This window comes from Calidris pugnax, unplaced genomic scaffold (assembly GCF_001431845.1).
Source record: "Calidris pugnax isolate Ruff unplaced genomic scaffold, ASM143184v1 scaffold207, whole genome shotgun sequence".
NCBI classification, from domain to species: domain Eukaryota; kingdom Metazoa; phylum Chordata; class Aves; order Charadriiformes; family Scolopacidae; genus Calidris; species Calidris pugnax.
Genome location: NW_015090931.1, coordinates 815,501 through 841,490, shown reverse-complemented (window position 1 = coordinate 841,490; position 25,990 = coordinate 815,501). Strand labels below are relative to the sequence as shown.

Here is a 25,990-nt window from a genome sequence, read left to right as displayed (position 1 = left end):
TAGCCAGTCTGAGGAAACATTGCAGTTCATCCCCAGGCAAATGAAAAAGGACTGAAGTTCCTTTTCCTACATTCAGTACACTGAAGAATAGCAAATGTTTTTTCAACTAAAGCACTATTCTCACACCTCACAAATTGCTGACAGTGCTTCCAGCGAAGTAGTATCTCTTAATTTGTTCAAGTAAGACCACACGAAAGCTGGAGTGATGCTTGACTAATGAACCTGCTGGTTACTGCTTTTATTTATTTTAAAGTCCTCCCTGAAACATGGGCAACATCTCAGCTTTGCAACTCCTGGACAGTCTCTGTGCATGTTCTGACATCAGAAAGGTGCCAAGAACAGTCACTTAGCTATGAATTCATTTCTCTGGACTCATCATTCATAACACTCATCAAATTATAAATTGAGAAAAAGAAAATAAAGACTATTATTTCCATGGTTATCATTTATGGGATAGACTTTTCAATGGCATGTAACTTTTCAGTCTCCAATTAGACCTCATTTATATGAGGTTGCAGTGTGGTCTCTACAGTCTTGCCAAATTTTTTGTTATCTATGTTTATGTCATTCAATAGCAATCTTTATGAGCTATTTCTACTTTGTCTTCTGTTGGGATAAAAGGACTTCAAAATGGCCTAATATAAATCTGGTTCTTTATGGATTACTGGCTATGAATACTCTCTGTGCCAATTCAAGACAATCTTCAAATAACATAAACATGTATCTTCTGAAATACACAAACATAAGCTTTGTTTGGTAAAATCTGGGATGTGCTACAGAAGTTGTCTGCTCTGGCCAGGGAATTCAGAACTTTGGAAATTGTAATTGGTATCATAAACTTTCCTACTAGAACAGATATTATATCTCTAATCATCCATTCAGTTCCTTTATCTGCTCATGGGAGGGAATGAAAGACAAAACTGGACTCTGGTGCATTAACAACACATGTATTATCATCAGACAACAGCTTAGAACCACCTGACTGCATTACTACTATTTGACAGGACAGTATGAAAGTCAAAAGAGATGGTAAGAAATCTCAGTCTCTCACAAAGATGATAGTACTAAATTACCCAAATGCCTTCTTTAGACTACCTTATCAAAGCATATTTGGGCTTGTAACACAACAAATAAGTTTACCATACATCTGCACAGAGCAAATCTCACTGCAATCGAAATCTTCCTGCATCAAAGGCAAAGGAAGCATGTTGACAAAGCAAGGACCCAGGAAAGATGCCTAAAAATGATGAAGAAAAACGGATCCACAAGGAAGCTGTTCTAGGAGTTGTTCTGAGATGAGGAAAGGGAAATTTATGAGCATTTAGGTCACAGTGTCCAAACACATTTGCTGGTCATCAAACTGCTATAGAGGAACATTCTTCAAACTCACAGATAGTTATAGCAATGTGAAATGGCTAGATGTTGAAACTAGATAACCTCCGATAAAGCAAAAAAGAACATACTAAAGCCTTCTAGAAACTCTCCATTGTTGACAGTGTTTTAATTAAAATTGGAAGATCTCTAAAAGCTGCACTCTGCTTCAAATAGAAATTAATGCTGGTGAGCCATATGAGATCTGATCAAAGATGGTTTCACTGGATGACCACAATATTTCCTTTTGGTCTTACAGACTACGAGTCTACTGGCAACCATATTTTGGGGAAATAGTTTCTTAGGAATACCCTGCAAAACAGAAAACTGTTTAGAATTTAGAAATTCTGGTTTTATTATACAATCACACAAAGCTGTTATAATAGCTACTGATGAATCAGTGGATTGAGTCTCAGTTTGGTAAACATACTTAAAAAGAAATTTTTAATTTGGAACCTTTACAAAAGCAAAGTTAAACTGATATTCTGGCATTTATATTTATTTAGAACTTCAGTGTCAATGGAAGTGACAGCATTTACTCGCCCTCAAAAAATGGGAAAAATCGTATCAAACAATAATCTAGGTTAAACACAGCTTATGTAAGCAACAGTCAACACACCAATAGATATGACTCCTTTAAGTGGATTATATGGGAAGGATTTAAAATGAGTGTTTTATTTTGCTAAAATGTTGTTTGTATTCATAAAATGTTCTGTGTGACACCAAGAGAAATACAATTCCACAGAATAAAATACATAGTACTTGTTGTGCATTTGCCATTTGCAGAAGTTTTTATTCAACTGTCAGCATTGTCCCCGTTTCACAGGTAGGGTGTCAGAAACACGAAGGAGCGAAATCGTACGGCGAAAGCCACACACATTTAAGCAGCACAGCTGTGAACAGGACATAACTGCCTGGCACACTCTCTGAGCCGTTAAAACTTGCAGCTCACCGCATGGTGAGGATCTGCTGGAGTGAAACAGATCAGCCAAGGAAAATGAGGAGCTTTTCAGTGACATTAACTTTTAAAAACAATCCTAAAAGAAGGTTGTTACACACAAAAAGCTGGGCGGGGGGGACAGACTCTTACGCTTTGTTTTGTTGATGGGTATCTTTCCAGCTCCCTGTCCCTGTCTCTAACTGCCCGTTAATAATACTAGTTATGAGAAGTTATCTATATGTATCATGATTTCTTGCTCTTCACCATTTAGAGTAGCTGAGTGAGATAACAACTAGCATTAAACATGATTGTCTTGCCTGTCAGAAGCAGGCTGACAGATGCATAAAAATGTTGACACGTTACAACAGGGTTACACATTGCTCCCAGAAATTTTTCCAAATGCAAGAAGGGCAAAGGAAAAAAAAAAACAAAAAACAAAAGACCTTTAATCCACTTTTCTATGAATATCCTGCATTATAACCAATACCATCAGTACCAGATGAAGCTGGATCCTCTCAGGAAATGTGTGTAGAAGCTGTTCTGTCACATTCCTAGACAGTCTGCTCTGAGATGCTCCTTTCCAAAATGTGTTTTCTTTCAATCTCTTTTCTGTCTCTCCCTGTCTCTGTCTGTCTGTCCGTCTGCCCTTATCTCTCTCTCCTGATAAGCTGGCATTTGGCCCTGCAGGATCAACTTCTTCCAGACTGGTGCATCTTTTCCTGGTTCAGAACTAGGATGTCTCCACTTCCTCCTCTTCTGACTCTTTCTGACATCCAGCAATTTTATAGCCCAGTAGCCAAAACAGCAGTTTGCTATCTCTCTGCCACTAGCAATGCAAACTGACTCTAATAACAGCAAAAGCACACTTAGTATTAACACCATTGCAGCTGTCAGAGCTCCTGCCGCCCCTGGCAAGCTCTTGGAACACAGATTAGAAATGAAAGCAGTAATTCTCCTTACCATTTTTTTTAAACATTTAGTTGCACTATCATTTTTCACCTATAAACCTGCTTTGCTGTTAAAAAAAACAGGAACAAGTACTACTTTACTGGAACTGTAAAGAAACTCAAATGTTATTAACGCCTTCTAGCACCTATGGGCTAAGGACTGCCAAGCTGTTTCCTTTTTAAACCTCTGCTTTTACATGTTTATAACTGCTACGATGAAACAGTCATCCTGTGGGTTTAAATTTCCCACACACAGATTTACTTTAAGTGCTTTTGTCATCATTAAGGCCGAGCAAAATCCTTTACCAGTTCCTGAATTGTGAGGGGAATGTATCACACTTTTTAGGCTGCAAATGGATTTTCTTTGGGCTTTTTTTTAATGTATCATTTGTACTAACAAAATAAAGGTGCACAGGCCAGTGTGATCTGGCTCATGCGTGGTATGTCCCCTGTCTCACTTTGAATGACAACGAGCACTCGTAGCTTGCGTGGGGAGAGCATGAGGCCCTGCTCCAACCAATCGCCAGCTGAAGACTCCCATCGTGTGCTGCAGTGTACTGGAGTGCGTGCTGTCCAAACCATTTCTCCAACCTTTCCCTCCATGGCTGCGATGCTGAAGTGACCTCTGACGAAGCAGTGGATGGACAGAGATTTTCTCCTCCTTGCTTTTGTTATTTCATAGAATCATAGAATCATAGAATCATTGAGGTTGGAAGAGACCCTTGGGATCATCGAGTCCAACCATCGACCCTACTCTACAAAGTCCTCCCCTACACCATATCCCTCAGTACCGCATCTAAACGTCCCTTAAACACATCCAGGGATGGTGACTCAACCACCTCCCTGGGCAGCCTGTTCCAATGCCCGACCACTCTTAAATTAATGTACAGTCAACTTTGCAATTATGATATCCTGAAATGTTCTAATACCTACAGAATATAAGGTAGGAACCAAAACAAGTATTCACAACTAATTATCTGTATCCTAAGTACTTTTATTTTCTAAAGCAAGATAACAACTGCTAAACCCAATGTTAATTTGCAGTTCGGTCTAGTAAGGCATTTTTCTGAATTTATGCATTGCTGGGATTAGCACTGCAGCTCCAGTAAAAAATTGTGACCACTATCACATATGAACTGGTTTGATTTAGGCTTTAAGACACATAAATATAGGGTTTTTGTTGAAGTTCCACTACTGACAGTACAAAAATATGTACAAAATTCTTTTCACTAATTATACCTCTTAAATTCAAGAAATTTAAGAGGTATGTTACATTTTGTATCTTAAATCTTAAATTGTGAATGCAGCACTGTGTAACATTCCCTTTCAGAAGTATTTGTTCCCTTCACAGCAGAAATATCCCCTGAAGGGAGTTTTCCTCTCGGTCACTCCTAAAGAACATTTCTATGTATTTTTGAAGGTTCCTAAACAAATTTCTGTAACAAGATCTAGACTACAGTCACAAGTATTGCCACTGATCTTAACTTTTTCTCAAAATGTTTACTGGAAAGATAATATGATTTAACAGCAGAACACACACTATGAAGCAAAAGCCAAGGAGTCTCATTGGCACAACCCTTAAATTCACAAAGTGCAGAGAGGTCAAAGAACATAATTTCTCAAGAGAAAAATTGTCCATGTTTTTAAACAGCTCCAAGCTACAATCCACGTGCAATCCACCTAACTTTTTAAAGTCTTTAAGACATTATACTCAAAACACATACTCTGCAAAATTCAGAATGGGTTACTTCTTTTTCTTTTTTTTTTGTCTCTTGATAGAGTGAGTCTCTTGCAAAGCCCCAGGCCACTGCATATATGTAGGGTCTTTTGCTTCTACCTCTCCAAAACCAGAAGGCCCCAAACACATCAAACTCAAGAGACAGATGAGATCTGCCTCATTTTGAATATTCTACTCTCAGAAGATTTTACTACTTCTCTGAGAGACAGCTGAGTCCTTTCCTGCCTCTTTACAGTCAGTCAACACTTTTGTCATTGACCATGAAGTCCAGAGACCGCTATAGCAGCTCTACTGCAATCCACTACCACAATCCACTCAATACTGTTGAGTGCCAGAATGGTATATTTGACAGCTGGTCTGACACAGGGCATCGGTGATGTTGTGATAACTTGATTAAAGTTCAGTGGGGCACTGAAGTTTTTCACAGCATACTGCCAGTCAAAATCTTGACCCAGCTCCTTGCCATCCTGTGGTCTTTCGACTTCCCTGCCCATCTCATTACCAGCTAAGAAAATAACCATATGAAAACAGCAAGAGAATGCAATCCTGCTGAATAAAGTTTCTTTCATTCCTCAAACATTTGCTACACTAATTAGGAAGTAAGCCAGTTAAAACCTCTTGACTGATCTCCAGTTCTTGCCCAAAAGTTAACAGTGAGATTGTCTTTGCCAAGGAGTCCTGTAAAATGACTTGGCAACCAATGTTCTGAATGTTCTGAAATCTAGTATTTCCTTTTAATGCACATGCAGTTAGTGATATTGATGGGACAAAACCCCCTTGAGGCAGATGCTAACAACTGGGATAATCAGTGGGATAATCATGATGAAACAGAAATTTAAGTGTGGATAATCAATCACAGTAACTTATTTCAAGAAACGCTTACATACTCCCTGACAGTGGGTGTTTTTCTTTTGTAAAATTATATTACACTGAAATCCTACTGGCCATTTTTCTGCTTTCAGTAGAAAACATCAAAAGATAATTCCACTAGGAAGCTTCAGTGATTATTTTTTGAGGGTCCCTTTAACTACTAACAGAAAAAGTCAGTTATCTCATTCATATAGTAATGGAATTAAGCATTAACAAGGCTTTTATTTTTCACAAATAAACCGCAGTCCCATTAGTGTTACAATTAACTTCATTAAATATTTCTACCTACTGTAGATAAATGAAGAGAAATTACCATTATATGACAAAATTTTCTGACTGAAGAACTATTATATGCTGTTAGACCAGCACTGGATCTGGCCAGTAGAGTACAAGGGGAAGGCCACATGTATTCATTATACTGTCTGAACATGCTCTCGATTAAGCTTTTCATCTGTAGGTTACAGTCACCCAGGATTTAGCTTTGAGCTGGTTTTGCATCATCCACACACCAAACATCATTCCAGGTGCCTCAAAGGAACACCAAATTTTAGGTGGCCATTCCTCAGAATGATTGGCTGTTTCACCCTACCTTCTCAAGTGTTTCAGGCATTGGGTTGGTTCCAGACAAGGGAGACACCTGCTACAAAATGCAGCTGCAATTTCATTCCACTATTGCTCTCCTCACTGGGGTTTATCACTGTGGATTTCCTCTAGCTCTAAATATATAATGAACTTCAGCCTAGTCCATACTCAGTCACAAATGAAAGTAAGTTTGATGCAGCCTCACCACAGTAAAATTATTCTTGATTCCTGATGAAGCAACACAGACCTCCCAGGGATTTTTGCTGACAGAGAATGTAGTTCAAGATAAAACTAATATCCCGGGCACCCCTGTAAGTACAGATTTCAATCACCATTAAGCAAAAAAAAATATCAACCAACTTGTCCAAACTTTACAACCACATGATAAGCAGCTAGAACAACACTAATTACAGTGGGACCTAATGCAGTTCTTTGTCAGTGAACAGCAACTTCGTATCTCAAAAATCTCTGAAAAAGGGTCCAAGTTGTAGGACTATTTGCTCATGATTACATGAAACTTTTTAATACTCTGGAGGCAGGTACTAAAGGGAGATGTTGCTATGCCCTCTCACACATTGTGATTCAGCTCATGTTCTAACTCACCCAGCAACAGGCTCCTTGGAAATAGCAAGTCTGATTCTTGATTTTGACTAAGCTAACAATGGAAGGATTGCTCATGTAAAAGCTTTTTGAGGCAATTAAATAAAGGGTCCACAGTGGTAAATATTGCATTACTTAATAACTAACTTAAATCTCCAGTCAAACTCTGAACATGGAAAACAGCATGACAGTTCCTATTATTTTGCAACCAAGTAGAGCAGTATTGATTCTTTGTCCTCTGAGTGCTTGTACAGATTATGGCTACCCAGTCAGACATGAGTATCTCACCTCTTCCCCGTGTTTAACTGTTGTGTTATTCTATTTGGGTAACAAAATCTTTTTGTTCACTAATGAGGTTTAACAACTTAACACTTAGCGTTGCCAATGTGAAACAACCTTAGTCAAAACAACATTCTCATCTGAATTTCTCTAAGCTTTAAATCCACCATGCCGGCTTTTAAAAGCCCGGGGTTTTAGGAGTGTAACAACATTCTTTATTCCTGCCGAATTTTGTGCCCTCTACATTAAATCCAAATTGTTCGAAGCTTTATTTACTCCTTACTCAACCTCATGCTGCAATTTTGGAATATTTAAGTTCATAAATAATTGGAAAACACAACTTGACAATGATCTTCTTAGCACTGAAAATTTTAACTCTCCTCGCTCTTCACAATGAATGCTCTGATCCAGAGTGATCTCAAATGTATGTTTCCCAAAAGCATGTTCCACAAGTACTGGCACACTCCTTGCCAAAGCAAGACCATCACCTTGCGGTGAAGCCCATCTTCTCCCCCACTCTTTAGACAGCTATCTCCCATATCAACCCAGGATGTTATTTAGCATCATGAACTGGTGTAACTACATAGAAACATGCTGAAACATGAGCAGCCATTTACCCATGGCTGCTACAATTCTGCTCCCCTCTGCTCTCTCATGAACATCTACAATGTCCTACCAGTAATAAGGAGAGGATTCTGGCATTACTTTTCTATCCTCCGAAGACAGCCCAAATCATCGGATGTTGTCTCATCAAAGATACAATTGCCAGTGCTTCACATGCTGCTACCAACAGCTAGTTCTGTTCAGCTTATTATGGCACAGGGAAGGCTTCCCCGTCCTCCTCTCTACCCTGGTACTAACTTTTTTTATCACCAGGTCATACAGATCTCTGTATGTGGTTAGGTCAGGCTGGGTAAAATGTAAACGTCAGGAGTAATGCTTCCCCAGGTATCCTGATCCTGGAATAGAGGAACAAAGGCACGACACTTCCGCAAAATCCTGCTCAAGCTAGGTATCTTGCTGAAATTGGGTAGCTTTACTTCTTATTTCAGTGGAAGTGAGACTGGAAATCTTTCCATTTCTCAAAGACGAGTCAACCTGACCCATCAACCAGGAGTTCAAACCCCAAATAAACCTACTTGAAATTAATTAAAATTAAAAAAAAGATGTCATCTTAGTTGAGACTGATAAACACTAATGCTATACATTTTTTTCCCCATTAGTAAATGTGACACCTTTGACCACTAAGGGTCGTTTGAGGGAGGATGGAGCTGGACTCTTTTCAGTGATTCCCAGCGACAGGACGAGGGGCAACGGGCACAAGCTGGAACATGGGAAGTTCCATTCAAATATGAGGAAGAACTTCTTATGGTGAGGGTGACAGAGCCCTGGGACAGGCTGCCCAGGGAGGTCGTGGAGTCCCCTTCTCTGGGGATTTTCAAGACCTGCCTGGATGCAGTCCTGAAGGCAATCCTGCTTTGGCAGGGGAGTTGGACTAGATGATCTAGAAGGTCCCTTCCAACGCCAACAATTCTGTCATTCTGTGATTCCGTGACTTTACAGGAACATGAATTATTATTTTTGTATTTTTGAAAATTGTTGTGTGCCACGTCTTTTTCAGATCTCCATTGTGATGCAAAGCACTGGGGAACCTCATAAGCAAAATGGAACAAACTTTAGTTCATACATACATCAATCTGAATATATTATCACTCTTAAAGCTGCCTTTTATTACATTAAGAATTGTGTTCTTCTAGGATTATTGCTTTGCCATTTATGCAACTTGATTCTGTGGGATATTTTTTACCATATGAGTCACCAATTTCATTATAACAGCCCTTCACTACAAACTCTTCATCTCACCTAACAGTTCAGTATAAAGACAGCTTTCTCATCAATACTGTCCATTTAACTTCTATGTATTATTGTCATGCAAAAGGGCTTCAATTTTAACATTTCATTGGAAAAGCAATCTTTCCAGTGATAGAAAAGCTCCACCTGATTTTTCTTATGCTTTGTATTGATGCACAGTCTGACTTACAGACTGAGGTTGCAATCATTCTTTGTATTTTTTTCCACTTTGTGATTCTTCATATCAGCACTGGAGCAAACCCAGAGGAGCACCACAGTTCTTTTTTCCCACCTCTGGAAGTTCTGTAATAGTCTGATTTCAATGCAGGGCTTACCAGCAATAAACTCAACTATTTAATAGTTGAATTAGAACATCATGATACCTTTCAGCTATGGACTAGTTCTGTCCGTCTTCCCACTCCCTTTTCACTCCTGCTCCCATTGTTTCATTCGTTGTAGCGTCATCAAAATACCTTTGCTGAGCAAACTCTATGGAGCTAGAAAAGGCTCTTGATTCATGGTATGATGCTTTCATCGACCCCTGCCAAAGGCCAGCCACAAGCAGCATATCAGCTGGAGAGACCGGAAACCTCTGTAACAGATTTCACTCAACACTTAGCTTTGATGCATACTACTACTCTCTGCTTTCAATCTAGAAAATTCTCTCACTTCTTTGTTTTTCTCTCAACACATATGAAACAACACATAAGTACACACAGCCCTAGAAAAGATGCTGTGGATAAAGCGGTATTTCAATTTTTCTCCATGACAACCTATGTTAGGGACATTAAAGCCGCAGGTGAGCATCTCTGCCTAAAACTACTTAATCCCTTTCATCTCTAAATGACAACATGTAGCATTGCCAGGCGAGGATGTGGATGTTAATTTGTGTTACACTGCATATCTTTTATCTTTTCACCTAAATGCAGAGTAACGTTTGGTAAATGCTGAGAAAAATGTCAAAATATGCAATCCACACATCTTCAGTTTATGTTCCCTGTTGAATGTACTCATGTTTTTTATGACAGTGTCAAGAGGCTTTTCCAGAAGAAAAAAATCAAGCCAAAGATCTTCAAAGCAACTCATTAATTGAAATCCACAATGGTAAGATTTTATATTACCTATGTATCTTTCCCTCTGCATTCACACAATGAAATCAAACACTATCCACACAGGTAGTTTAGAAATACCAGATTTCATAATGATTCTTCCATTATATGCAGGCTATTTACATAATGAATTGCCACTCAATAAAAATGTCATCATTTAAAATTTCATAAAGGAGCAAATTAGTGATCCACATCTGAAGTATCAAGTTAATTGTGTGTGCATGTTACACGGTGAGGGCTTTAAGCGTTAAGTAAACTACCATTAAATTATTTGGAAAGTAAACAAACTTCAGTGTTCCTTTGATCACAAATACACATGCCATCTAATCTGCTGCAAATATTGGCATTAGATACAGTCACACTCATAAAAGTAATAGCATAAAGTACCGGCCCTTTAAAATTCTCACAGCCATCCAATTTACCTTATTTAAGATTAAACCTTTTGTTTTTTAAAAGGTGAAGCTAACATAATACAATTAAATTTCTAGTCTGCTTCAATAATCACTAAATGTTATACACACTGCGGACAAGCTGGCCTTTATTCTACAAATACATGTTTGTATATTGACACGTCTGCAATAAGAATTCCCAAGCCCAGGTTCAGTAGAGTAGTCACCAAGTCAACTGCAAACACTTTTGCCAGATCTAAGTATTAGATCACTGACTTCTCTTCGGTACGAAATTATTAACGGGGTTGAGTACCTTGCACAACTCTCACTAGAGCTTTTCAATATTAAAGTGACATTTAACAATGACTGCGAAATTCAGAAATTCTGTACCATCAGCAGCACAGATTGGGGACAAGACCTAAATGGCATAACATGGAAAGTGCTCGAAAATAATCAATGGCTCTGATTTTCTGCTGTGCTCTGCCTTATAGTCTCTCATGATTCTGGCCACAGTAGTCTGGGCTGGCTGCCATAAGTGCAGGAGAGGTATCTGGAAGCTGAGTGTAACACCAAAGTTTCATAGAATCATAGAATGGTTCATGTTGGAAGGGACCTTGAAGATCATTTTGTTCCAACCCCCCTGCCCTGGGCAGGGACACCTCCCACTAGACCAGGTTGCTCAAAGCCCCATCCAGCCTGGTCTGGAACACTACCAGGGATGGGGCATCCACAGCTTCTCTGAGCAACCAGTTCCAGTGTCTCACCACCCTCAGAGTAAAGAATTTCTTCCTAATATCTAATTTGAATCTCCCCCCTTCCAATTTAAAACCGTTGCCTCTTGTTCTTTCACTACACTTCCTGACAAAGAGTCCCTCTCCGACTCCCCTGTAGGCTCCCTTCAGATATTGAAAGGCCGCTATAAGGTCTCCCCAAAGCCTTCTCTTCTCCAGGCTGAACAACCCCAGCTCTCGCAGTCTGTCTTCATAGGGGAGGTGCTCCATCCCTCTGATCGTCTTCGTGGTCCTCTGCTGGACCCGTTCCAACAAGTCCATGTCCTTCCTGTGTTCAGGACTCCAGAGTTGAATGCAGTACTCCAGGTGGGGTCTTACAAGCGTGGAGTAGAGGGGCAGAATCACCTCCCGTGACCTGCTGGCCATGCTTCTCTTGATGCAGCCCAGGATGAGGTTGGCTATCTGGGCTGCCAGTGCACATTGCTGGCTCATGTTAAGCTTCTCATCCACCAACACCCGCAAGTCCTTCTCCTCAGGGCTGCTTTCCAGCCATTCTCTGCCCAACCTGTATTTGTGCCTGGGGTTGCCACGTCCCAGGTGCAGGACCCTGCACTTGGCTTGGTTGAACTTCATGCAATTTGCACAAACCCACCTCTCAAGACTGTCCAGGTCCCTCTGGATGGCATTCCTTCTCTCCAGCGTGTCAACTGCGCCACCGAGCTTGGTGTCATTGGCAAACTTGCTGAGAGTGCACTCTATCCCACCGCCCTGTCTCCAGAGAAGATGCCGAACAGCACTGGTCCCAGTACTGACCCCTGAGGAACACCACTCATCACTGGCTGCCACTGGACTTATGCACCTTCAGGTTCCTTAAGAGGTCTCGAACTTGATCTTCTCGTACTGTGGGCAGTTCTTCATTCGCAGAGCCCATGTTTTTGCCTTCCATGACCTGGGCAGTGTGGTTAGAGCCCTTGCTGGAGAAGACTGAGGCAAAAAAGTTGTTCAGTAGATCAGCCTTATCCATATCCTGGGTGGCCAGGTCTCCCGTTTCCTTCCGGAGAGCGCCCACAACTTTCCTAGTCTTGCCTTTATCCTTGACATATCTATAGAAGTTTTTCTTATTGTCTTTTATGTGGTGGCCAGGTCTCCCGTTTCCTTCCGGAGAGCGCCCACAACTTTCCTAGTCTTGCCTTTATCCTTGACATATCTATAGAAGTTTTTCTTATTGTCTTTTATGTGCCTGGCTAGATTTAGTTCTGCCTGGGGTTTTGCTTGCCTGATCTGATTCCTGACCACTCGGACAGTTTCTCTATATTCTGCCCATTCTACCCGTCCCTGCTTTCATTCTCTATAGGCCTCCTTTTGGATCCTGAGCTTGTCCAGCAGTTCCTTGTTCATCCACGCAGGCCTGCTGGCTATTTTGCCTGACTACTTCTTTTTTGGGACCTCTCCTGAGCTTGGAAGAGACGATTCTTGAATACCAACCAGCCCTCTTGGGCCACTCTCCCCTCTAGTTCTTTTTCCCACACTACCCTGCCAATCAGATCTCTCAGGAGACCAAAGTCTGCTCTTCTGAAGTCCAAGGCAGCGAGCTTGCTGCACACCCTCCTCGCTGCCCTATGAATCTTGAATTCCCCCATTTCATAATTGCTGCAGTGGAGGCTACCCTTGAACTTGACATTCCCCACCAGCCCCTCCTTGTTGGAAGGACAAAGTCCAGCACGGCTCCTTTCCTCGTTGGCTCCTCAATCATTTTGAGAAGAAAGTTATCATCAATGCATTCCAAGAACTTCCTGGATTTCATGTGCCCTGCTGTGTTGTCCTTCCAACAGATACCGGGGTGGCTGAAGTCCCCCATGAGGACCAGGGTGTGCGAGTGCGATGCTGCTCCTATCTGTCTATCCTCCCTGTCACTCTGACCTGGTGGTCTGTAGCAGACCCCTACTATAACATCACCTGCCCCTTTTAAGGTCTCCATCAGGTCTTCATCCATTCCCAGGTGGTGCTCCACACACTCCAGGTGGTTGCTGACATAGAGGGCAACATACACCCCCAATCTGCCCATCCTGTCCTTCCTGAAGAGTCTGTAACACTTCATTCCAACACTTCAGTCGTAAGAGCCATCCCACCACCTCTCTGTGATGCCAATAAGATCATAGCCCTGGAGGCGTGCACACACCTCTAATTCCTCTTGCTTGCTCCCCATGCTGCCTGCATTTGGGTAAAGGCACTTCAGCTGGGTGTCCAATGAGGCTGAATTACTGGCTGGAATGGCTCCATTTCCTTCATGTTGCTCTTCAGGTGGCCTTCCTTCATGGTGTTTTATCTGTGATTCCCGGATTCCTTTTGCCTCAGGAGCCTCAAGGACAGGCCTGATGTTATCACCCCTCTCCCCCTTCACATCTAGTTTAAAGACCTAGTCAATCAACCCCGCAATCTCTTGGGCCAGAAGTTTATGGTGGTACGTGCATTTGTGTGTAAATCGCTCCACCTCTGTGCATAAGAAACAGTGCAGACTGATGCAGACATGAACACTTCCCCTTCCTTTTGCAGTACAGCCTATTCTATGTGCAGTGCTTGTTGTTTGAATGGTGGGGTCTCAGCACTCATGGAAACAGAGACTTGAGACTAATCCCCAAAATATGCTGCTCAGCAGAGCTGTTGGTGCTTGTAGAAGGTTAAGCAGTTCAGCCCTATCAATGCAGGGGTGAACATGATTTATGTGCACCTCCCTAGTCTTGTCCCGTTCTCAAAAGGAACTTCAGTCCTAAATACAGTTTTAGAATTATTCCTCTATATGCTCAACTTGTACACTCTCCCTCTACAGTACTCAAACTGTCTTTTACAGATAACTTTCACTTCTAATGAATTATTTGGCAGGTAAAACCTGACAAATCATTTACAGTCAACAGTCATCATCCAAGGACTTAAAAAAAGCTTGACCAGAGGAAATCCAATTCTACAGTCAGTGATGGAACTGACTGAAATTAAGGGATTAAAACAGAAGTGTATCATGGGTACAGATAAAAGACAATATTATTCTTAACTATAAATAATTAATTAAATAATGTTGACAGTTGCCTATTATGGTATATACTCCAAAGACATGACACCATTTTTCAAACGTATCTTAAAATTAAGATCAGTAGGAACTGCCAAAAGGACCATGGAAAAGAACATTCTTATTTTAATCCCTCGGATACCATGGCCAGAAAAAGACCAGAAAAAAGCAAGAGAAACTTTCTTTTCTCAACATTGTACCATCCCACATTGCTCATCTTCATTCTGAAAGCTGGCTGATTTACAGGAGATCTGCACACATGAATGTTACACATTGCAGAGAAGCACAGCACAGTGATTAGTGCATTAACAAAATTCCTGTACTCCTCCATGAATAATGTTGGACCTTATGTTCCAAGAATAGCACATGCTTAATGGCATGGTATTGTCTTCACTTTATTTTAATGAGAAGCAGAACCTTAGCGAACAGATAGCATGTCAGTTCTTGTAATGCTATATGCCATTCAGGTGAATGTCCACTGGTATGATATTTCATATAAAAAATGCAAAGGCTTTTGCCTCAGACACATAGGTGGATTTTCTTACCTTCGGTTCCATGGAAATGAAGCTGTGGGTACCTCTACTTGAGAGAACTGACCTTTTAATTGTTTTACTATGGTAGAAGTGGTAGTAATCCTTGAGTGTTCCAATCTGTAAGAGGAAAGAAGAAAAAAAGAGAGCAAGATTTAATTTATGAAACCAGTTTTCTGTTTTTCATTTCTAAAAGTCTATAAATTATGCAATTTCCTGTGTGCTGAAATGTTACTTGAACCCACTGATCATCTTTCAAAAGAAGGACATATGATATGAAATGGATGGAGTGTCCTTGAGGCAGTAACTGCATAACCAAAGATTATAATTGAGCTGCTTAGTCTGGCTGTATCTACCTTTTTAATGTTTAATTTATATGCAGTACTTTAAGTAATTCTATATTAATCTATATTGAAATTGTCTTCAAATGGCAAGTATAAAAATCACCAAATGGCTATATGGTTATTAAAAAGCATTTCATCTAGTTTGCTTAAGGAAATGTACTGTAAAATGTACTAGATTTGGTTATTTTTATAATTAAGTTATAAATAGCACACCCACAGCATCAGACTATACAAAAGGAATAGGTTACTCTTTCTGCCAAATGTGGGCAAGAAAGAAGTAAAAGAAAGATGGAAACAGTAACTTCATAGGACAAAGACTAGCTTGAAGTACAAAATCAATTCATGCAAAATAGCAAATTTCACAATGGTAAAATAAAAACACTACTTGTTCATCCCCTCAGTACACAGTAGCAATAAGTATTAAACAAAGACAGCATTCACAATTTGACAAAGAAATTTTCCTTTCCAGAGTCTTTACTATCTAAACACTCATAACTTGAAACTTTAGTTTCACGCCCCTATAAACAAACATTGAGTCTCCTTATCTTTAGGGAGAATGTCTCTACAACTCATTCGGAATTTGACCTTCTATTACACTGCAAATCTTGTAAGACATAATAGTTTAGTTAATAGTTCCTTAACGATGAGCAAAAAGGGGACAATTAAGCTTAGTGCCATTTCAAGTTGAAAATCAAAGTGACCTCAGCAAACAGACTTGGTTTGGCAAATAAATCTGAATGAAATCACCAGAGAGGATGGAGCAATGCTCAAAAAATTCTGATTTAAAAAAAACAATCAAACAGTATTCTGAATTTGCATCTGTAAGAATACACACATAGGAAACTTGAGAGTTCAACAGTAACTGTTAAAAAAGAACTCGAAATACACCACTAAAAAAAATCCAAGAATATGCTTTTAGAATATTAGAAAACAAAAATCTTGAGAAAATGTCAAAGTACACTAAGAATAAATATTGATAGAAAATTATTATTCTCAAGGAGCATGTATTAGCTTAAAATTTTAGCTTAAAATTTAAATATGTAGACAGCACAGGGGAATAAGGGAGAACCTTTTGGGGGGGGGGCGGAAATGAAGTCAACAATTTAAATTAATTCACTTAATGGGGAAAACTGCAATAGGGGCTAAAATATTAATCCCAGTCTGTGCAGTTAGACCATTGACATTTTTGTTTCAGGAAGAATGACATGTTTAGTTTAAGTCAAATACCGAAACATGCAGTTAAACCAAGTTAGTTTACCATAAATTAAACAGGACTAGGTTTGACTAAACCTAATTAATTAAAGTACATTAGCACTGTGATAATAATTTTCTCGCTTCCTTCTCTTTGAAAGGCAACTCCAGCTGAAGTGATACAACTCTGTAGCACGGATGAGCCTGGTCTCACATCTCCACATGCCTGGTTATGAATAAACCCTCCTTAAACATACACAGGAAAGCGTTCTTGTGGACAACCCAAAGAACTGCAGGACCCTGAGCCTTCTGGGGAGGTCCTTGCTGACTGGAAGCTAGACAACATTGTTCCAATTTACAAGAAGGGCATCAGGGAAGACCCAGAAAACTACAGCTGTGTTAGTCTAACCTCAGTTCCTGGAAAAATTACAGAGATTACACTGGGTTCCATTGAAAGGCATTTAAAGTATAATGCAATTATCAGGCACAGTCAACACGGGTTCACAAAGGGAAAATTCTGCTTAACTTAACTAGATATCCTTCTATGATAAGGTCACCCATCTAGTGGATGAAGAGAAGGCAGTGGGTATAGTTTTTCTGGATTTTAGCAAGGCTTTTGATCTCTTTTGAGGTTGTCCCTCACATTTTCCTTCTGGACAAGTAGTCCAGCTGTGGGAAGAGCAGGTTCATGATGCGGTGGGTGAAGAACTGGCTGAAATGGAGGGCTTAAAGAGTTGTAGTGAATAGGGCTACACAGCACAACCAGCCAGCCAAAAGAGGGGATTATCCTGCTGTATTCAGCATCTGTGCAGCCTCACATTGAGCATTGTGTGCAGCTCTGGGCCCCATAGCTTAAGAATAGCATGAAGGTCCTTGAATGCCTCCAGAGGAGAGAAACAAATCTGGTAAAAGGGCAGGAAGGAATATCCTATAAGGAGCAGCTGAGGACTTCGGGATTGTCTAGTTTGGAGGAAAGGAGGCTGAGGGTGACCTCATCGCTCTCTACAGCTTCCTGAAGAGAGGAGGCGGAGAACAAAGTGCTGATCTCTGCTCCCTGGGATCCAGTCATGGGATGCATAGGAATGGTTCAAAGCTGCATCAGGAGAAGTTCAAACTGGTGATTAGGAACCATATTGAATTAAAGAATAAGGCCAGGAATGGCTTGAAGGTTTGCTTACCTAAGTATGACTTAGCAAATGTAGCCTGACTGACCATAAAGAGGGGCCTGCAACCCCTGCAGAGCTACGATAAGTAACAAGACAGGAAGGCTGGCACGTAGGCAACAATCATGAGGCCAGCACAATGTTATCTTATCTCTGACAAATGGAGAACTCCAAGAAGGAGGTAGCGTATGGTAATGAATTACTGGAAACTAATGAATATGTTAAAACTCCTTACATGAATATGTATGTATGTATGCATATATGTTGTCAAACTGACTCCGTCTGGCACGCACATTTGGAGGAGCGATCCCCTGTGCGTCCAGCGCTGCAATAAAGAATACCTGCTTAATAGTCATCCCGGCTATTGAGTCCTGATTTCGTCTTTCACGGCATCAATATCTTTACCGAGAAGGTGGTCAAACACCGTAACAGGCTTCCTAGAGAGGTGGTTGATGTCCCAAGCCTGTCAGTGTTTACGAGGCAATGCTCTTAATAACATGCTTTACCATGGACAACCCAGAATTGGTCAGGCAGGTGGACTAGATAATCATTGTAGGTCCCTTCCAACTGAAATAGTCCTATTCTATTCTATTCTATTGCATCACTTTTTACTGCATTAACTAGAGGATTTTATTCTGAGTTTAACAGCCTCTAGCACATTGAATAGCCCTTAGCATCAGGTTACTGTTGTGCCCTTTTTGAATTATTATTATTTATATCAGACATTGAAATTTGGTGCCAGGGTTAGCACCAGTGCAGGTGACAGCACGCTTCCCTAAGACAAAGGGGTGTAATCAATCACTTCTTGGGCACTTCCTGGATTCATCCACAGCCTCAAACAGCGTTGAAGTTCTAACTACAAGTAGGAAAGTGACACTACTCTGGCTCCTGAAGTCCTCAGAGACCAGTAAAGTACATATTCACCATACCAGAGTACTCTACAAAGGTTACAGATGTTTTATGGATCTTGCTGTCTTCAGAATTAATTAGAAACCTTCTACTTTGTGTGCGTGTGTGTCTGCACAAGCACACACATTACTGCAATGACACAGCTCAAACAGGTAACTGTATTTTACCACTGCACAGAACTGCATAAATAGAAAGGTCATATTTTAGGAAAAACAAACATATGTCCTGTTTTGTGCTACACAGATCTCAATATCAATCACCCAGTTCTCTGTGTCATGTCTTGCAGTAGTTTGAGGATATTTTATTTTTATTGTATTTTATTTTATTAAAATAAACTCTAGCTGACCTCTCTGAGGGCATCCAAAACAGCAAATTTAGGAGATGACCTAATTGCACTCCTGGAGGTCCTATAGTTTAGCAGCACTAGCCACCCACAGAAAAGAGGGTGGAGGGATCTGCATGCTCTACCTTCCAGCAAAAGGGGGACAGCCTGAGGCTTTGCAATGCTTGACAGCTGTGCTCCCTCTGAAACTTTGGGCTCAGGAGACAGAATTAAAACCTTAGAATTAAGTGCGGTAATTGTAACACCATGTCTTCCATGCACCATCATTTTTCACATAACAATTATTAACAATAATAATTAATTAAAATTGTGAGATCTACAGCTTTATTTCATAACTGCCAATGAAATAAAAGGATCCCAAATCTTTTAAACGTAATTTAATTCATATTCACTAACTGCCAGTGCCTCTCACAGTAAGGTAACACCAGCATTATTAAAAATTTTATTGCCCTCTTTTCCCTTAATGGGAATTTACTTAGACCTTCCAAATCCTTGGACCACTTGGAGAACAGTTAAACGATGGAAATATAGCACAATAAAACTTATCATTATGGATGTTCTTGTTGAATTGTTTTTTATACTTTTAACTACCAGGTCTTAGAGTCACTCTCAGAGGAAAAGCAATGCAAAGAAAGAAACACCAGACTGCAGAGCTAACTACCTTAGAGACTGATGGCAATTTAACAGTTTTATCCTTGGGAAATCTTTGTAATCTCCTTTTTGACCTGGAGGACCTGACTTATTTAAAAAGAAATAGAGAAACATTCCTGAGGAATTGCCTAGTCAAAAGCAAGGAGAATGGATGGTGGGGGAGGGGGAGACTTACTCTGCCTAAAAGTTATCTACATCACGGAACATTTTAAATAGATATATACATACTTTTTAACAGTACCATACAATGTTTATTCAAGGACACAATAATTCCTGGAAGTAACAAAGCTACAATATCACAGTAGAATCCCAGAAAACCAGAGCATCTGCATATTTACATTACTTCTATATTTATGAGGTCTCATTTCCTACTTAAAGTTGAGAAAATCTGTCAATTTTAAAGATAATATGAACCAAGAGCCAAACTTTCTATGTTTTTTCTTCTTGATATAGTTTTATACTCTAAGGCAATATTAAAACAATTTAGGGCAATTACTGAATTCATCTACATCCACATTGTGTCCTCATAAACTATAAGGAAATACAAATGCTAAAGCTGCATGCTAAATATATGTTAAATATCTATGTGATCACCAAACTAACATATCTGACAAAGCTCTGAAACTACAACTGAAACTTCCATGTAGCAGAACATGAGCAGTGAAGTCAGTCAAGCTAATGGGAAGAAACCCAGGAGACGCTTTCCCAACAGTTTCTTAACTAGTAAATAAGTACTAGTAAATAACTTTTTTTTTTTTTGTAAGACAATAATCATCTAGACATCTGGCTGCAAAGTACACTTCTCTGAATTGAAAATATGCTATTGAGTTAGTGAATTGGTTAATATATTGTAAGGTTTGCTGCTTCTCCAGTCTTTAATGACTTTGGTCCTGAATGCATTGAGAAAGGAAGGCAGATCAGGTCCAAATCTACTTCTGAATTCTATAAAGTGCTAGAAGAGCCAAAGAAGCACAGACGTGCTACCCCTGTGCAGACCTGGAACATAAACCATTATAAACAGCTATGGCAATGTGTTTCACATGGGGCTGAAGATCTGATCACTTCTTTCAGAATTGCAACAAATTTCCAAAGTGCTGAAGTCCTTCACAGAAGGAAATACTAAGAACAGAGAAATGAAAAAAGTTTATCAGGTTTACTACCATCATCTCGTTTTGACAAAATCACTTCAACTATATTTCAAACATTACAATGTTTAAAATGTTGTCATATTATACAAAGTACACTGGAAATGATGCTTCATAGCAAAAATGAAAACGTTTTACTCTGAAAAGGTTGAAATGGAGTATCTTGGTATTACCAGAGGTTTCTTCCCTGCATTAAATACCACTGAAGCCAACCTAATATCACAAAGCGTTTCGACAGAACCAAATGTTGACACAGGTTACAATACTGCTTACGTTCCTTCAACACACACCTCTCTGTAATGAACATGAAGGAGGTGAGCCCATAGACCTCAATTCTCATCCTTTGTGGTCCTTTGTTATCCACAGGTGGAAGACAGGTTTATTTATACTACAGAAAGCTGCTGCTCCCTTTCTTTCTTGTGTCCCTCCAGAGTTAGGAAGTACTAAACAACATCTTAAAAACAGGGATATCAGCATTTAGGGGTAAGAAATAGCAGAGGCTATTAGTTGTTTTCTGCCCTACTCAGATTAAAGCAGCCATATCTGGAAAGAGCATGTTCAACCAAAACCTGGAACCTGAACTTGACTTGTATTCTAAGCAGCAAAAGTGTCTACTGGAGTTTTTTGTGGGGTGGTGTTTGTTTTTTTCTATAGGGTACTGCTATAGTGACAACACTTTCCTAACCTCCAGCTTTCTTGCCCAAAAACCCCACTGTTGGGTCAGCACTGACAGATCTCCATCACGCTGAGGCTGGAGAACCAACCACCATGACGACAGCTGCAGAGCTCCTCCCCTATCTGACCTGCAGACGGAGATGGGGCCTCTTTTTCTCCCACATACACCCTCTAATCAAAAGCTTTTTCATTGGTTTTTGTTTGTCATCAGAATGGGGAATTTCACCTACTATGTGTCATTCACAAGAAATAATTGCAAAATTTGCCCATATATGGCACACTGCAGTGAAGTGAAAAGACTGGAGCACTTCCAGGTTTGGACAATTTGGGGCTCTCACAAAGACCAGTTTATGAGATATTTAGGAGACAGAAGCACAGGCCCTACAGACCTTACTCAGTCTCAAACCTAAAATTCCATCTCCTAAGAAGAGGCTTCTATCCAAATATTTAGGCTCTGCTAATCCACTGTTGGGCTGATAGGTTACACTACCCTACATGAGTAAAAGTTTCTTGGATTACTCCAGGCAGATAACATTAAAAAAATACCAAACGAAACCACTGGCACTGCTGAACACTGTGTTCTTAGTCTTGAGCTGCAGTAGCAAGATAATACTGCTCTGACGACTAAAGGATGGAAACAGTGATGTTTAGTCTCTGTATGAGAGAGGCTCTGAATCTGTAGGTAATAGGAATATCTACCGGGTGAGGGGAAAAAAATGCACTTCTGATGTGCCCAAACTAAAAGAATTTGAAGCAATAGCAGAACTAAGGTGATGGGAGTATGAACACAGATTGTCACCTCAGATGCAACCCAGACTCCTCTGAAAGCTTCAATTCCAGCTATGCTCAAATGCCCAAGTATCCCAGTGCTCTACTTTAAACCCAGTTAACTAACAGAAATTCAACAGGCCACACTGCGAAAACTCCGTATGTGCTCGAGGTAGGAACAGCCTAACTTGGCAGTTCATATCTTTGCCCTCATATCTCATGAGCATGTCCCTTTCGCTTCAGGTTTGTTTTAAAGGGAACTAGTAAGTTTGCAAAGCGTTGCTGTCCCTGAACAGTGACACTCAGAACAAGTTGGACACCCCTCCTTCTTGAAAGATTTTTTGAATCTCCTAGATGGAAAAAAATATATATATACTGTAATCAAGAGTTCTTGCTCCGTTTGTTAAATATTTGGTCTAGAGGACAGGACAGTTCGGCCAGAAAGAGGAGATTCCATTCTGAACCTCCTGCATATAAAAAACAAACAAAACCCAAAAACCAGCAGATAAATTAAACCGCATGGCTATTACAGCAGAAATATCACAATTTCCACATAAATATATCAGGTTGCATCTCTTCACAAAGTAGGAACATGCTAACACTTTACCACCCTTGACATTCCCTTTCCTTCTGTTTAAATGGGGAGAAAAACGTATCACCTTACCGAATTAACATATGCCACTCTGGGCTTCTTTTGTCTTTTTCCCTTGTGTTTCAACTATTTGAATGGAGAAATTTTGTCTGGGCACTTACCTTGAGCTAGAAAAGTATAGCTGGCTTTTTAAACAGCTGATGTCAAAAATTAATAACAGAGTCATTAAAATAAAGTACCTCTGCATTATGCTCTTTCAGACAACATCACTGCAGTTGCTTACAAGCTACTGTATTTTGCTTTAAACTTTAAAGCACATTAACCCTTTCACTGTAAAAATAAACACAAGCTTTCTAGTCTTTAAAACATTTCATGTGCCTTTGTTAATAGGATAAAAAAAGAAAAATATCTGGAGATCAATTATAATTCTTGATATCATTCTAATTCAGTAACAAGGTTGAGATTTTTTTAAAGTCACTTCATAAATTTTAATGTGACTTTGAATTCCTATGTATCTGTTAGGAAGCTTTAAAATTCTCAGAAAATACTACTGTAGCTAAATTCAGTAAAAATGCAGTTTAAAAAAATATAAAAATTTGCAAACTCTTTACATGAGTCCATATATTTAATTTTGGATTACTGCTATTAAAATACTTCTTCTAATTTCATGGCTTTCTACTGCATTTCAGAATATAATCTAAATGTAATTAAAATCTCAATTCTAAACTGTAATTAAAATTTAATTCAAATTAAAATCTAAGTTTAAATGTAGAATTCTAAATTCCTAGTTAGATTAATTTTAAAATCTTTTTAGAATTCCAAAATTCTACTTCTCTAAATGGAGAAGTGCTCTATTCTAAATATATTATAAAATACACTTAGCAATATAAAAAAACCTAAATTTCCTCTGAGATTGATAATTGGCCTATAATTTTTACAAAGTTCAGGTAAATTAGAAAAGCTTCCTAGATCATACCTTCTGCATACAGGTTATTTTGTACAGTTAAAACAAACATTGCCAAATGAAATTCTGCTTTTTGAGATTCCAGTACTTTAGTGCTCTCTTGGTAACCTTATTAACATGTGGAATTACTTGGGGAAAAAAAAAGAGAAAAAATTTAACAACCAAGCAGCAATATAGGATGTTTTGCTTCATCAAAAAAATAAATGTTTTGTCATGTAACACAACTAAGTTTTAGTACGCCTATTTTTGCAAGAATGGGAAAGCGAGAAATCATAAAAGAGGTCACAGGTCTCAGGAGGTAGTATGAATTTAGATATTAGAAAGATATAAATTAGAACTGTATCATAGTTTTATTCTAATACATGCTAAATCACACTAAGATTTATTAATTTAATCTACCTTCCTATTCAGGATGAACAATCCTTCCAAAGAGGATTGTGGCATCTTTTTTGGATTATATATTCATATAAATCCTGTGGATATTGGAATGAAGATCTTTCTGCCTTATTAATTGGTTCTGAAAGGAGGGACAGGCCATCTGATTTTCTTTAAAATGAAAATACACTTTGATCATATTTAATTACAAACAATGCTACTTCTAAAAGTGCAGGAAAAAAAAATAAGAATACTGAAATCAAATCATAAAAAGATAAATCCCGAAGATACCCATCGGGTAAATAAAGCCAATAAAAAGCTGCCTGAATAAAGACCAGGTGAACATGTTTGAGTCTTACATGGATGAGCAGTGAAGAGAATTGTACCTTATACACCACAGGTCATATGAGACCACAGTAAATACATACTCCTTCCAAAAATTACAACAGAAGCAGAGGCTGAGCCTGGCCCCTACCTTTCTCTCTTGCAGGTGTGAGAACAAGAACACGCATCAGGCTTTAGAGGAGGGGGAAAAGCTGGTACCCTCCTTGAATCTGAACTGTGCTGTGCATCAGCACCCTCTGAACATGTGCTACGTGGTACCACTGCCCCAGAGAAGGGCCATACAAATGTGCCCTCAGTGAAAGTTAGAATGAATAAAATGTGATTAGCGAAAGACACCTGGGCACTATGTTGATCGTTCAAACATTAAAATGAAACTGATCTCACTATAGTAATTGAAGCCTTTTCTTTTAAAGTCAGAAAGGAAGAGCTTCCTTCTCTCTAGGACTGATAAACAGGTTGTGACTACAAGAACAACATTCAAAAAAGTAGCTAAAAATTAATGAACACAGAGTCCTTAATTATTGGGGGGGAGGGGGGAGCGGCAAGAGGGAGGGGGAAGGTTTTTGTATGAAGTGGTTTTGTATGAAGGTTTGGTCTTCCAGCAGATATATTAGCCTAAAAGAGTTGGTGGGAGATGGCAAAGGAAGCCATTTCCACCGCTGTCACGTGAAATGTGACAATTCAAGTACAACGATGCGCGTTAATAATTGCAACTGCAGTGTCACTGCGAGCTTCACTTTGAGGCATCACAGGAATTGGCAAGTTCATGTCCCTATCAAATAAAGCAATGCAAGGTTGCTCAGCAACCTGTGACCGTGGGTTTGCAGTTGCAGGGCAACGTTACACATTTAATGACAATTCTCAAAAGGAAATCAATTACTGCCTTCATTCCCATTAATCTTTTCTATTGTTTCTTTTCAATACAGAAAGCAGTTCAATGTAAACTGGTAGTTCATGCCCCTTTTTGTGAAGCCCAATGAGTCACCACCTTATTTCTGCAAGTAAAAATGAGTGCAACAAAGTGTATTTATTTTCTGCTGTATGAACAAACTTAACTTCTGCAATATTTCAAGTGACTTCAACACATCATCATGCATTGCAAGTTCAAGTCATAACAAACGTTGTTTGTATCTGCAAAGAAGCTGTTAGGCAATACGGTAATGTTTGTTTCAGTAAACAGCCCTCATAATGAAGCCATCGAATAGGAAACGAATACCTTTAACATTTTGAGGGGTCAACTACATTGCCACTGCCTTCTGAAATCTTTTTTTCCCTTTCCTAAATCACTACTCTGCAATTTAAAATATCTAGATGACATATTGCATCACCTGAAATGAGCTTTACCACTATTAAATTGACTTCCAATCCTATTTCATGTTGTATCCCTGAACAAATGTAGAATGATGAGAGAATAAGGATGGGTACTCATGCAGTACCACAAGTTTTTATTTAAGTAGCAAACAGAACCACCATATTCCATACATTATTAGCTACTCCAGAGTCTAGGGATTATTGTTTCTTTGTAAT

The 25,990-nt window shown here is 39.4% G+C and overlaps 1 protein-coding gene across 2 annotated transcripts in view; it reads right to left on the bottom strand.

Moving 5' to 3' along the window:
- Positions 1-25,990, bottom strand: part of PCSK5 (proprotein convertase subtilisin/kexin type 5) — a 303,186-nt gene that overhangs the window by 260,003 nt on the left and 17,193 nt on the right. For both annotated transcript variants that reach the window (XM_014951658.1, XM_014951659.1), the window contains exon 2: positions 15,014-15,118. In XM_014951658.1, the coding sequence (XP_014807144.1) occupies positions 15,014-15,118 (105 nt within the window). The remainder of the gene's footprint in view (positions 1-15,013; positions 15,119-25,990) is intronic.